The sequence below is a fragment of the Vanessa cardui genome, chromosome 26 (assembly GCF_905220365.1).
Source record: "Vanessa cardui chromosome 26, ilVanCard2.1, whole genome shotgun sequence".
Taxonomy (NCBI): Eukaryota; Metazoa; Arthropoda; class Insecta; order Lepidoptera; family Nymphalidae; genus Vanessa; species Vanessa cardui.
Window position 1 is genome coordinate 3,620,066 of NC_061148.1, and position 15,659 is coordinate 3,635,724.

Sequence of the window (15,659 nt, forward strand, 5' to 3'; positions counted from 1 at the left end):
ATAAGGCAAGTGCATGTAAATCGACGTGTCAAATTGACGAATATATAAGGTCATATGATATTACAAGTTATTACTGTTGTGTAAAGATCATATTAACATGAGAAATAAATATTGATAATTTGGGATAGCTTACTCAATTTGGATGTAATCGGTTTTATTTGGCCGATGCTACATCTAAGTTGTGTCGTACTATACGAGATGAGAAGTGGTGCTATACTGACATTATGTCACTTATGTCTAGAAACACAGACCAAATTAGGTGTGACAGCGCAGGGCATGTTTAAAGGTTACGCCTAATTAAGTGAGGTCAGTAACATAAAGCCACCTCGTAAATCGTATCCTCTATTTTGCCAATCCAAAAGTCGAAAGTCTTATCCTTCTAATACTGAACTTTACTATACTTCTCACTAAAAACAGTACAAACCCTCATAGCCACTCTTCCCATTACCTACGGCGAAATGATATTTTTTGTAGATAATTTTTTTTCTCAGACAACTTTAAATCTTATACGATGAATTTTATGAAATTTGTTATGAAGCAAACTTGAACTCCAAGAAAGGACATCCTTTTATGCCTAACACATGACAATCAACACTCTAAAATGCGAACGAAGCCGCCGGTGACTACTAGAACAAATATATGTATGTATTCATACACACTTTCGTGTATTATTTCTTATCAGTAACATTCGGTTAGTCATCAGATACATACATGTATATAAATACATAACAATGGGAATTTTAATCTTATCAAATATCTATTAAGGCTTGGCGAAAGGACGTTATAAATAAAAATGAACCGTGTCGATGTGTAATGTCATGGCATTGTTTTAGTAATATCAAGTTATATACTTAATACACACACTATGTACTAGTAAAGGAAAGTAACAACACAATAGACAAAAAGTTGATAAATCTTCATTGGGTAGTATGAAACAGAGTCGATTACCGTTGTCTGTCCGTATGTATGCTTTAATATCTTAAATTACACTACGGATTTTGATGCGGCTTTTTTTAATCGATAGATTGATTAAAGAAGAGGTTTTTTGTATATAATACATGGACAATATAGTAACGAAAGAAGAAAAAATCTGTACTATACCTACTTAGTATCAGCATTATACCCCTGTGTAGACGCGTTGAGTCTCTAGTTATTTAAATATATATAGAAAACTTGTAATCAAATGTATACAACAAAAGATTAGAAAAATATTTTATTCACTAGCAGTAATGTCACTTTTGTAAACAGCCGTGCGATTCTGCAAAAACCACATTAGGATTTGAAACAGTTTTCATTTCTTAACTCATATCGAAACGACCTTGAATGGAAAAATATTTGGTATTCCGCAACGATAAGTCAAATCATGTGAAGCGAAAACTGTGGAGCGAGATGCTAGTGCATACACTTCAATTACCGATTTTTTAAAAAAACATTCCCGATTAGAAATTTCTAATAAACTAATGATTTGAAAAATAAATGACGCCATGATTCATGCTAAATATATTATAAATAATATATTTTATAGTTTAAAATAATTTATAACGCAAAATCAGAAATATTTTATTAATATCTGGCTGAAGACAGATTACCTTTGCGTAAAATTTTGTCAAAAAAAGTATAAATGTCAACATAAATGTTTAACATTAATATTTAATAATAAAATATCAAGTAAATATAGTAAATTGCTATTAAACAAAGAATTTAATTGAATCGAAAGTTTATCCGTAACTACTTTTAATCACTACCGTTTAGATTTATTATGGAATTCTAATGATGAAGTAAGTACCTACATACCTATTTATTTTCTATGTTCGGAATACAATAATCCCAAAAATTTAATTATATAATTTTTACGTTATAAACACTGGTCATTAAATATATGCCTAATGCCTATAATGTATATTAACTGTAATTATAAATTCTCAACTTAATTAGAAAGCATCCTGATGGTGCTCCTCTAAGTCCTAAAAGTTGTACTACATAATATACAAACAATGTAATATACAACTACTAGTTTGAGTAATTATTTAAGTCTAATTTGGTTGATTCAGACGAATTTTCAGACATTCAGTAAATAATGTATATAATTTAGTATGTAATACAATTCACATATGTATGTTATTTTTCAGCTTCTTTATAATATGATTAATGTGTTTTTAATACTATTTTATTTATTTTAGTGATACCATTGATGATAATACAGGAATAGCATCTATAGATTCTATCATTTCTACACAAAATGATCCATATTTTAACGAGGGAGGAAAACATATTTGGGATTTGAATATGAAACATTAAAAAATTTTACACATTTTGTTGTTTTATTATTTATGCAATACTGTTTTTGTACATATAGAAATACAAATTATTATCATTACAGTATCTGTTTATTACAATGGTCTTCAAATAAGAAAATATTACAATTAGATTAGTAAAGTAACTGACATTTAATAATTCATTACACTTAATTTAAATAAATAATTGAAATACAAACATACCTAATTGGAATATATTCATTTAATAAGTTATTTTTATATTAAATAACATTAATAGAATTCATTTTATTAAATAGTTAAAATATTTGCAATGTCTATACTATTTTTTTTTTTATTAACACACTTATTCATGTTTATACTAGTTGTATTTTATCAGAATTTCTTATTTTGTCTTTTCCTTTAAAATTTAGTATATTCCACTGACTTGAAATACATGTAATATTTTTTTGTTTTATTATTATTAAATATCCTAATATGTGTTAGACACAACAGTATGCAGGAACTCAGCTTCTTAAATTAGAAAAGAAATTGAAATTCAATTCAAGTATCTACTTATTGTTCTTAAATCTTTACCATGAAGCATCAATTTGTCCGTGTAGTTTGTATGGTATCTGGTTGTAATAAATTATATCTGTTTACCTATAATTTATATATGTATATATATTTTCTAGTAAGATATTATTGACTTAGCTGTAGTCTTATATAAATGTATGCAATCCATCTGAAATAGAATGATAATAAATTGATATGTTAATTAGAAGGAACAAATACCCTTAATTTAATAATCAGCATTATTATATGTTAAAGAAAAACTGTGTAAAATTGTAAACCTCAGATTACATACAGCCTTTACAGCTTAAAGGTTTTTGATAATTTTCTATATATTATTAGATCTTAAATACTTAATTGACAATGAATTATTAGTAATTCGTAGATGCGAGGTAAATATGACTTCATTTTCTTAATGATTAAAAGTAAGATCTACTTAGGTATGCTTACGTTAGGATACATTCTCCGAGTGATAATATCATGCCAAGGTAGTTTTATTTGGTCCGAAGATACATTATTAATAGATCACATAGATTTACAGTTTATGCTTAAGCCTTCCGCCACCTTTGATCTACTTTTAATTTGATGTATTTAGCCGAGATTAGTTTCATTTTTTAATTTCGAAATCGAGATACAGAATGCCAATTAATGTCAAATAATACAGTTCTCACTGAAACTAGTTCGTATTACTTTCAATCTCACAAAACGGCGCTAGTGTAGATTTAATTCGAGTTTGCTGAATGCCAAATAGAGTTTTCATTAGAAATCCCACATATGGAGTCGAAAAATGGGTTTCGGAATCGCCCAGCAGATCTGTAAAATATCTTATGTGCCAAAAAATGTATCACTTCTTTTAATGTTTTAATTACATTTTATATGCTCCAGCACAAATCAAGCGGTAAAAAGGAATGTGTGTCGTTAGTTCTTTAGAGGGTACTCATATTAAGTTGGTGCTTGTGGCTCCTTAATACACCCTTCGCTTAGTCGGGGGAAAAGCTTTTGTCTAACGGAAAAGCGTAATCTTAAATGCTACGATAACTGAATTGCTGTTTTTTTATGGTATAAGTTGGCGGACGAGTATATGGGCCATCTGATGTGGCCACCTTCACCAATAGACAATGACGCTGTAAGAAATATTAACTAATCCTTACATCGTCAATGCGCCATCAACCTTGGGAACTAAGTTGTTATGTCCCTTGTGCCGTAGTTACACTGGCTCACTCACCCTTCAAACCAAAACACAACCATAATGAACACTGTTGTTTGGCGGACAAGACAAGCTTGCACTAAGCCCTACCATCAAAAAAGGTATTATACATATACTTTGTGATAAAATTAATGCTAATTTATACGGAAGATTTCGAAGTATAAACTCTTATGTGAAATAATATACTTCACTAATTTACTTCCGATTCTAAAATGTTAAATATACCAACATATGGATATACAGTTTTAATTTACCCAAATGTCATGAAAATTGACAAAAAACTTAAGTCTTTTACGTTCTCAAGGGGCTAGAATTTTCTTTTAATCATGGTAATGGATGAGAGAAAATCGCATAAAAATATGATTATAAATAATATTTTAGTTTTAATATAATACCTTGTATCTTACTGTTTCCGATTCTCAAATATGTGAGATTCCTCACATATTTTTTTCAATTAATATTTCCTTTTTAAAAGTATTAATACATATATTTAAAAGCTATAAATATAAGTGGGAAAATACAACATATCCATCATAAAAATGTGCATTTACTGAGTAAATAAGTTAAATAATTATAATAATGAAACACTCAAATATTAAGGTAAACTCTTTCGAGTTTCGTACGAACGAATAAGGGAATAAGGGAGCTGAGATGGCCCAGTGGTTAGAACGCGTGCATTTTAACCGATGATTGCGGGTTCAAATCCAGGCAAGCACCAATATATATACATATATGTGCTTAATTTGTATTCATAATTCATCTCGTGCTCGGCGGTGAAGGAAAACATCGTGAGGAAACCTGCATGTGTCTAATTTCATCTAAGTTTTGCCACATGTGCATTCCACCAACCCGCATTGGAACAGCGTGATGGAATGTGTTCCAAACCCTCTCCTTAATGGAAGAGGAGGCCTTATCCCAGCAGTAACACTTTACTTTTTTTTACAAATATTAAGTAAAGTTAAGTTATAGTAATAGTTCATATGTTATAGGTATATCTGTGAGGTATATTGTGTGTGTATGATATTGCAGAAGTCCTATATATTGTTTACTAGAAATATGGCTTCCATATATATTATATAGTCCACGTTAGCAAAACTTAATTAAAAAAAAATCTTAATAACGTCTCTTTACTACCTTAAAGAATATTTAAATCTTGACCAAAAATACTAAATGAAAATAAATAAACGTATTATAAGATTGATTGGTTAACAAAGATAATAATTCATTAGTGTATCAAAAAAAACACTGTTCTTTAATAACTACGTTCGGTAATAACTTACGCAAACTATATAAGCTAACTAAACAATCAAATAGGTTTCTTATTAAACAAAAATAAAACAGAAAAAATCACCAATAGAAAATACTCACGTTTTGTATGAAAATTTCACGTCCAATTCTTTAAGTGCCTCGTAAATACGCCTTTTGTATACATTATAGTATGTTTTATGTGACCCTTTCTCTATTAACGTGTCTTACACGACTAAACACATTAACTGTTAAGTTAATTAGATATTTGACGACATCGTCGGTGGTAATTATTTTTATCGGACCATCGGGGTAGTTGTGTGATGGAATGGCCGTATTAGTTAGCACCACACCTTCGTAACAGGGGAGTACCACAGGGGTGTACTTTAGAGACATTTTTGTTTCACGTATTCAACAAAGCTAACAATTCAATATTTTATACTAATATTTTCAATATGTGATCAAACTTTTTAATTGAATAAAATCAGAACGTTTATATTTTCTACATGATTCTAACTAGTCAAAGAAAAGTTCGCAAACCTCAACTTACTTAACTTACGTCAACTTACTTTATAACTCGTTTTTGATAAATATATTTTAAACAAAGTTAAAGAAAATTGAACTGAACACCTAGTGAAAAATATGTTCCTAGAATGGATTATACAATATATATGTTATGAGTTCCTTTTTGTGTAAAACATTTTCGTATGACTTGATATATAATTTAATTTATCTACACATTACTCATGTTAGTGATCAAATATTTATGACTATGAAGTAATTGCTATCCTGTATTAGTACAGTTCCGCTTTGATAAGTTGTGAATGGCTTTTGTTAAATATTGAAACCTGTTGATTAGAAATATTAATGCTTTATAACATTTGATTCATTTTCTATGAAAGTTACGATAGCTTGCACATTTTTACAAAGTTTGGATCAAGATTCATTGGATAATTAAGAAACTAAATGAATTTACCAATTATAAAAAATATTGCCCTAGTAGCTTTTGTTGTATGACAAGCTTTATACGTGAAATTCTCTAAGGGATACAACGAACGTTACATCAACGCATACATGTATACAATTTTAATTTAAAAAGAGTGTTATCGACCATTATTTTGCCAGTCAATTGTTTCAGTTAGTCGCGTATGGTCAATCCATATTTTCCATTATCGAAGTAATACACGCGTACACGTTTAGTATAATAATTTTAAATGAAAGTGTAATGTCGATAAATATGTTCAAGAATAAAGTGTATACATTTGTGTGGTATTTTAAATATTTTATATGATTGTTAAGATTTAATATAATTTCTCAAACGGTCTTTCAAATAGATATGTCATGTTGAAAATCAATACATGGTAACAGTCAAGGACACTAAATAGAGTACACGTAATGAACGTAAACTGACCATCTTCGAAATTGGTGTAATTTTCGTAGGTTTTAACTGATAACAATCCTTGATCTAGTATTCCAAAAGTACATTAATGATTTAAAACAAAGAAACAGTCAGTACATAAGTTAATTTAAACGCGTGCGCTCGTCGAAATGGTTAAAATATCTGAAGAAGATTTTATTAAGTTAAATAAAGAAGAGGTTAAAGTAACAACTGCTTTTTCAAGTCCTACAATTGTGAATACAGTGAAAATGTGGAAAGAAAAATCATTATATATAGAAACAACTGAATCTAAAGGAATATTGACAAACAAAGACGAATCACTGAAATGTAACGATTCAGGAAATAGTAAAAGATATCTCTCAAGATTGATCACTGATTTAAAAAAAGCTAAAGTCAGACCATCAGAAAAATCTGATACAGACGGTGAAATAACTAGGCAATACATAGGCTCAGTAGAAAATAAAAATCTTGTTACCAAAACACATCTCAAAGAACAAGATCTATCATCACCTGATGTTGCGATCAGACCAACGAATGAAGATGCACAAAAATCACCCCTAAAAAGACTATCCATAGTAGTGCAAAATAAAGTTAACAAGCTTAAACTACCAGATCATTATAATGGAAGTCAAATGTTCATGCCGACAGGCGATCGTCTATTCTGGGTTTGTCAAATTTCAATCTTCAAATCATTATGTCTCAATAAATCCTAAATTAAACTAATTTTATTGAAGTAGATTTTTACAAGCACTTGACTCGTCATTTAACAAACTATATTAAAAGTGAACATACTACCGTTTCGGAATGCAGACTCCGCCGAAATGAACTGGCAATAAACTCAGTAGTTGCACTTTTTAAAAATACAAAGCTAAATATATAGAATACATCCTGTCTGGAAGAGAAAAGACATTTACAATTTTTCGACTATTTTTATTGTCGTTATAATACACACACAGATTTATCTAAAAATAAGGATTTGATAAATTAAAACAAATGCTATATTCTTCTCACGAGAGTCAAATAAATACAGTAAGAATGAGAGAAAACAGTGTTTAACTAAACACACTCTACACATCGATTATAAGTAAGACCTCAAGGCATCTCCAAAAACTAAAACTCACTTCATCATTATTTTGGAGTTTTCACTACGCAGCTCCAAAGCAGTTTAGTGGATACATATGTGGCAGAATATCGTTGAAATTAGTCACGTGTAGGTTTCCTCGTGATTTTTTCCTTCACCGCCGAGGACGAGATGAATTACAAACACAAATTAAGTAAATGAGAATGAGAGAGGATGAGAATTCAGTGGGGCTTGCCTTGCCTTGCCCAAGCGTTCTAACTGGACCAACTTCATCAACTCGTTACTTAAAGAACGATAAATTTTATTTCACATACTTTTGCGTTTATTATGTTTAAAAACGATTTGTTAAACTTGGAAATTAAATAAAATTATCAGTAAATCATAATCTAACGTCCACTATTGATAACAGTTTATAGTTAATTATTAATTCATAATAAGTTGATACGGGTAAAGTTACGCGTGAAAGCAAAATTGTATTAAAATTTTGTATTACTTTATCGCAGAAAGTTTAATCGTATTCTTTTTTTTTTAAGACAAAAAAATGCCAACATATTCCCAGTTTTTTTTATATTGAAATAAAGTGACCTAAAAATTTCGGTTTTTTAATAAAAACGGATTCTCTTATAAACATTATGATTGTTTCCAATTTTTATTGTATATATAAAATATATAATATGTATTTATATATAATAAAATATTAGATAATCAGGAGATGATTGATTCAAACTCAATAGTGGTTTTATCTTTAAAAGTATTAGTTTAGCTGCTAGCTTATAAGACTACAGATCCCAAGGTCGAATCATAATCAAACTTTTACTGTCAAGATATTCCTGATAGCAACTCGAACACCGGTATTTAAGATTTAGCTGGGCTTTTACAACACTTATCGTAGGAATAACCAATTGTCTTATCATATATTGTGCTGTGTGCAAAAGCTGTGCCCGCGACCTTGTACGCGTTTGAATTTAACAAAAAAAATATTGTAGCCTAAGTTACTCCCTATTATATCAGTTATCTGCCAGTGAAAGTCCCCTAAAAATCGGTCCAGCCGTTTCAGAGATTAGCCGGAATAAACAGACAGACAGACCGACAAAAATTTTAAAAAATGTTGTTTTGATATATGTACCGTGTATAGATATACATTTTGTACATATATATTGATTAAAAAGGGCTATATTAATATTACAAACAGACACTCCAATTTTATTATATGTACCGATAAATGAATAGTAAGCCAGGAAATATCAATAAAAAGCTTACAATACACTTGACAATTGTTAAATAAGCATATTTTTAAAATATTATTTTAATTTCCAGCTGGGTGAAACTCGTCCATCTTCATTTGGCCCTGCAACATACCAAGACTTCAAAGAAATCAGGTCTCGTTGTTTGGCTGAGGGTAGATTATTCGAAGATCCGGAGTTTCCAGCGATAGACCGCAGTTTGTACTACAAGGAACGATTGGATAGACCACTGACATGGCTTCGACCTGGGGTAAGCTGAACATTGAAACTTTTTCAATATTTTGCAACGTTCGCCCTATGCAACCTATTATTAAGTTTAGAATAGGGAATATTTTCTTCAACCGTAAGGCATTATAAAGTTCGTTGTTGAACGGAAAATTATTGGCTTCGGTTTTGTACGAGAAACAAAATATTAATTGATATCCTAATAAAGTCTCTATATATTTATATTTCATATAAAAATTGCCTTATCTAGACTGTAAAACTTTTAAGATCCTATTTGTAATTATATTGCCTCCTAAATATTAAAACGACATTCTTATTTAGTTTTGCATACTATGATGCATTTCAAGTCAGAATCATCAAGGCCTCAAATGAACGTGATATGTTTGTTGGACTATCATTTGAATTATATATTGAAAAATAGAATATATTTTTAAAAAAGTAGTAACCCAATCCACTGATATTTCTTTTAATCGTAATTCGTTGTAAGATACGATCTCATAAGGTCATGGTTACCAGGTCATTCTTATTTTAATGGCATTTTAAAAGGGGAATCGCCTTTTTGATTATCATTTTTACGTCACAGGAAATGTGCGAGAATCCGCAACTGTTCGTAGAAGGATACAGTCGCTTCGACGTCCAGCAAGGAGAGCTCGGTGACTGCTGGCTGCTGGCCGCTGTCGCCAACCTCACTTTGCATAGAAAGTTAGTATTATTTAAAATTTTATTAAAAACATATGTTAATTCCCTTCATTTTCCAATTGCTTCTATATATCTGTATATACTTGTCACCTTCAAACTTAGGTGTCAGATTGAATTGTCAGGTTCAGGTTTTATTCCCATCGTCAAGTTTTGTAGATGATAAAAAAGCGTGGAATTAATACCTGTTGACTTGCAGACAGGATATATTAATTTAAATAATTGTATTAACTAACATGACTATTTTTTTTAAATGTTGAAAAAGTGTAACTACTGAGTTTCTTGCCGGTTCTTCTCGGTAGAATCTACTTTCCGAACCGGTGGTAGCTTCATTTAATTGTTAAATGACGATTCAAAAGTGCTTGTAAAAGCCCACTTGAATAAAGTATACTTTGATTTTGATTTTTTGATTCACGTAATCCATCCATATCTTATACCTTCTACCTCTCCGTCTTTTAACACCATGGATATCTTCTGCGCCAATGGTCTTGTGGTTTTATAAGGGTGCATGCCCGTGGCAAAATCCTGGATCGAACGATTTAAGTTTTGCTCTCGTTTTCGGTCTCAGTAACAATCAAGAGTTCGGAAATTGATAGAAATTATACTCCGTTGTCTCGAACTAACCCGTGGAATTAATTTTTGGTCGTTTCGGTTTAGCTGAACCAAATCCTATTGGTTTATAAGTCTTCTATACTTTATAAAAATATTTAATTAATTTTTTTCAAGACCAAGGTCGTGCTTTGATACAAACATATGTTTTGAACTATATCAGTATTAAATAAACATACTGTGCACATAACTGATAACAATATTATGACATTGAGTGATATGAAAATAATCGGAGCTTCATTTGCTGAAGTGTGGTATGGACCAACCCACAGAAGTTCTACTAAAACTAAAAAAGATTAAAAAAATATATATAATGTTATCCTTAATTTTTTAAAGACCTTTCAGAACTTTTTCCATTTCATAATATGGATTTTCTTTTTGAACTTAAATCTTTTATTGATGAATATATGAGCTGATACATTTTTACACAAAACCGTCAAATTGGTATGACAGATATTTAAAATATTGTGATAAAATGCAGTGTCGATTATTAGCATGAGGATTATAATGCTTTTTAAACTCTAATAATATTCCTTGGTTCAAGAATTATGGAAAGAACCGCGTAGTCATCACATATTTTCACGCCAAACATAATTACTCAAAGGACATGTAATCTTAGTAGCCAAAGTTGATGGCACGTTGACGGTGTAAGGTTTTGCTAATGTTTCTAAGAGAGCGTGTAAAGACTTTGATACAAAAAGTATGGCTGAACCAGTCCAGAGAGAGTCAAAGATTGTGAGGATATGTCGTCAATACAAGAACTTGTACAAAATTTCGTCCATGTGTCCCAATTTTCACCGTGATTAGTAATACTGTGTCGAAGGTCACAGCTCTCTTAAGTTAGACTTTGATATTGAATGTTTTTTTTTTAGGTTATTCTTCCAAGTGGTGCCCGATGACCAAAGCTTTGATGAGGATTATGCTGGTATCTTTCATTTCCGGTGAGTACAATATTTTTTTCTCATTTATTTGCTATTGCTCACAATTTCAGCTTTCTAGTCTAATGTAGCCTAATATAAAGACCCAATATGATTTATCTTAAAAAAAAAAAGACTAAATTAAATACGAAAAAAGTACTTACTTCGAAATTAATTGTATTTGTTAAAAAAAAACACTACACCGTATTCCAATGCCGGGATGAGTTGAGATACTTGATTAGAACTAACTATTCAATGCAATTTGTTAATCTCTCTGCTATTTGGTGCACTACAATCAGTTCTTGATTAAAGTAACTGTTTATAATACACCATTTGACTGAACTACATATATCCACTTTAATTTTACTTAACAACTTCGGCAACGTTCGAATCGTATTCACAAACCACAGATTGTATATATCAACCAATTATGTCTTGTCAATTCAAGGTCAAATGTGAAAAGATTGGAATCGCCTATTTCCTTTGTTGTAGTTCTTTAATTGTATAAAATATTCAATGTCTTATACAAATAAATAAATAATTCTTTATAATGTGTGTAAATTGCATTGAGATTGTCATTCCTTAGAAATGCCATGGTTGTTAGGTTTCTTCCTCACCACCCTACATACCTACCTACCTACCCTACATACCTACCTACCCTACATACCTACCTACCCTACATACCTACCTACCTACCTACCCTACATACCTACCTACCTACCCTACATACCTACCTACCTACCTACCTACCCTACATACCTACCTACCTACCCTACATACATTTGTTTGAGGATCATTCATGTTTGATAGCGCTATAATAACTCTTATATGTGTTCCAGGTTCTGGCAGTACGGTCGCTGGGTGGACGTCGTCATAGACGATCGTCTCCCAACTTACAGGGGGAAACTCGTCTTCCTGCATTCCTCCGAGAGGAATGAATTCTGGAGTGCTCTATTGGAGAAGGCTTATGCTAAGTGAGTACCTTGTTGGTAGAACTGATCGGATCTGGATATTATCTTATACGATACCTTCAAGACCTTGGAAGGTCTTGAGTTCAGTCAGGTTTCAAAACAGATCAATAGAATAATCATTGAGTTTTTCGGTCAAGAAATTAACAGTAGCAGACTGGTATTGCTTAAATTCTCTTGTTTAACATTTGTAATTAAATGGTATCCTAACTTGTCAATATAACAAAATTAATGTTAATTTATAAAAGCGACAAAAGTTATGTTCTATATCAGATTTGTAGTAGGTTGGATGACAAAACAAAACCAAACTGCCCTCCTTGAGGTTATAATGGTAGCCCTGTCACCTTACACTTGACAGTAGCAAGTTAATTGGTCATCATTCATCGTATATCCGAAAAAAAACATTTTCGACACTTTCATATTAAATTGTATAACTTTGTGGTAGGTTAGATGCCTCTTTTAAATATGTGATTTATTTTGTATTGGTAACAGCATTAAAAAAAAACAAGATTTAATTATACATAAACAAAAAAAATACCTCGTTAAGTTGTACAATACTTATTGGAACCAAATGTTTTTCAGATTACACGGTTCCTACGAGGCCCTAAAGGGTGGTTCAACATGCGAGGCCATGGAAGACTTCACCGGCGGTGTCACTGAGATGTACGAAATGACGGAACTGCCCCCCAACTTCTACACCATACTGTTGAAGGCCTATGAGAGAAACTCACTCATGGGATGCAGCATTGAGGTAATATATTGTGTTAATATAATTCATTAAAATGGTGGCGCATTGGCAAACTAAGTAATGTCATAGTCTATGGGCGATGACCATTTACCACCAGGTAGCCTAATCAAAATCAAGTCAAAATAAACTTTATTCAAGTAGGCTTTTACAAGCACTTTTAAATCGTCATTTTATAATTAAGTGAAGCTACCACCGGTTCAGAAAGTAGATTCTAACGAGAAGAACCGACAAGAAACTCAGTAGTTACTCTTTTTTAACATTTAAAATATACAGAGTCATGTTAGTTAAATAATGCCAGTTTACTTGCAGTATATAAAAAAATATATAATATAATAAAAAAAATATCAAGTGCATTGAACTTCTATGCGTTTGGCCTCGGGAAAGTTTAACATAATTAAAGATGTACCTACCTTCTCTGTAATTTGACATAATATTACTCACACTCCAGGGTGGCTGGAAGAGATCTCTCATAGAGATAAGCTTTCCTATGTATCACTCTGTTTCTTTGTTATTCTTTTTTTTCTGTGTTACTTGTTTTTGGTACATGAATAAATAAATAAAATAAATAAAGTTCGGGGTAACTATATCTAGGGGTGTAATTTGATCACTCCAACGACCATTCAAGTAAAATAGTATAAGAGCACGTCACATCTGTGCATCAAGTCCGCTGAGTCGCAAAGTTGCAAACGTTCTACTTGGTGGTAGGGCTATGTGCAAGCCCATCTGGGTAGGTACCACCCACTCATCAGTTATTCTACTGCCAAACAACAGTACTCAGTATTGTTGTGTTCCGGTTTGGGTGAGTGAGCCAGTGTAACTACAGGCAGAAGGGACATAACATTTTATTTCCCAAAGTTGGTGGCGCATTGACGATATAAGGAATAGTTAACAAATAATATATGAGACAAATAAAAAAAAAAACCCGCTGAGTTTCTTTCGCCGGTTCTTCTCAGGTCAGGGTATTTTCTTTTCCGAACCGGTGGTAGTGTTTCAATTGACCATCAATAAGAAAGTGTAATGCTTCTATATTGAATAAAGTTATTTGAGTTTGAGTTAATATTTCTTACAGCGTCACTGTCTATGGGCGATGGTGACTTACCATCAGGTGGCCCATATGCTCGTCCACCAACCTATACCATAAAATAAGTGTCGTTACAGCCGGTGATGGTGACCACTTACAATCAGGTGGCCCATATGCTCGTCCACCAACCTATACCATAAAATAAGTGTCGTTACAGCCGGTGATGGTGACCACTTACCATCAGGTGGCCCATATGCTCGTCTACCAACCTATACCATAAAATAAGTGTCGTCACAGCCGGACCCCAACGTGCTGGAGGCGGAGACGCCGGCCGGCCTCATCCGCGGCCACGCCTACTCCGTGACGCGCGTGAAGTACGTGGACATCGAGACGCCGGGCCGCGCCGGCAAGATCCCGCTGCTGCGCCTGCGCAACCCCTGGGGCAACGAGGCCGAGTGGAACGGCGCCTGGAGCGACAAGTGAGTCTCTAACCCCCCCCCCCCCCCATAGCTCTAATCACCTATAGTACGACACAACTTAGATGTCGCATCGGCAAAATTCGTAAAACCGATCACACCCGAATTGAGTACGCTATCTCAAATTATCAATATTTATTTCTCTAGTCCCCCCCCCCCTAGCTTTAATCACGTATAGTATAGCTCGCGTCATGTAAAAAGAACGCTAGCAGTCAACCTGCGCACTAGACTATTTAACGGTCAATTTGGTGGTATGAGGTTCGGCGGGCCAAGCGCCGCATGCTTGCCGGTGCGCTATTGGTTCGTCAGTCGACGTTACGTTTGTTCTCAAAATACAATCACGCAAAAAAGTTTTTATTACGAAATGGTTTTACATAGGAAAGAAAGAAATAATATTTATGACGTAAATTGTTTTATGAAGAGATAGGATGATATTAATGCAGTTGATAATAATTTATAACAATCTATGAAATGGTGGTCCGTTTTATAGATTGGCACAAAATGGTTCGAATTTAAATATTAAAAGGTTCAAATGATTCGGAATTTCTTACTGTCTTTCTAACTAGCGGCAAAAATGAAAGAACTGAACAAAGCCTGCCTATGGTGTGCCTATCAAAATTTAATTTGTAAACCCGCGAGCGAAGCTACGTCAAAAATAAACAATATGCCTAGTACTTTCTTGCTCGATAGTACCCCTCCGCTTTCTTCCAGCGTTCTTTTTACACGACGCGGTCTATACGACACAACTTAGATGTCGCATCGGCAAAATTCGTAAAACCGATCACACCCGAATTGAGTACGCTATCCCAAATTATCAATACTTATTTCTCATGCGAATATGATCTTTGCACAAACGTAATAACTTGTAATATCATATGACCTAATATATTCGTCAATTTGACACGTCGATGTACATGTACTTGCTTTCTCTGACGCGTGAATCTATAGCGACGAATAGCGTCGAATGGCGCGATAGTGAGATATTTCTATTGGTTGTG

General features: G+C 32.6%; 1 protein-coding gene across 7 annotated transcripts in view; it reads left to right on the top strand.

Annotated features, from left to right (window-relative positions):
- LOC124540864 (calpain-A-like) overlaps positions 1-15,659 on the top strand; it is a 57,894-nt gene that overhangs the window by 27,397 nt on the left and 14,838 nt on the right. For 4 of the 7 annotated variants that reach the window (XM_047118648.1, XM_047118650.1, XM_047118649.1 and 1 more), the window contains exons 3-8: positions 9,075-9,251; positions 9,810-9,928; positions 11,404-11,472; positions 12,288-12,422; positions 12,999-13,167; positions 14,483-14,664. In XM_047118648.1, coding sequence (XP_046974604.1) covers positions 9,075-9,251; positions 9,810-9,928; positions 11,404-11,472; positions 12,288-12,422; positions 12,999-13,167; positions 14,483-14,664 — 851 coding nt within the window. Of the gene's footprint in view, positions 1-6,810; positions 7,342-9,074; positions 9,252-9,809; positions 9,929-11,403; positions 11,473-12,287; positions 12,423-12,998; positions 13,168-14,482; positions 14,665-15,659 lie in introns of those variants that run through there. The other 3 variants (XM_047118646.1, XM_047118645.1, XM_047118647.1) reach the window with 1 other exon arrangement.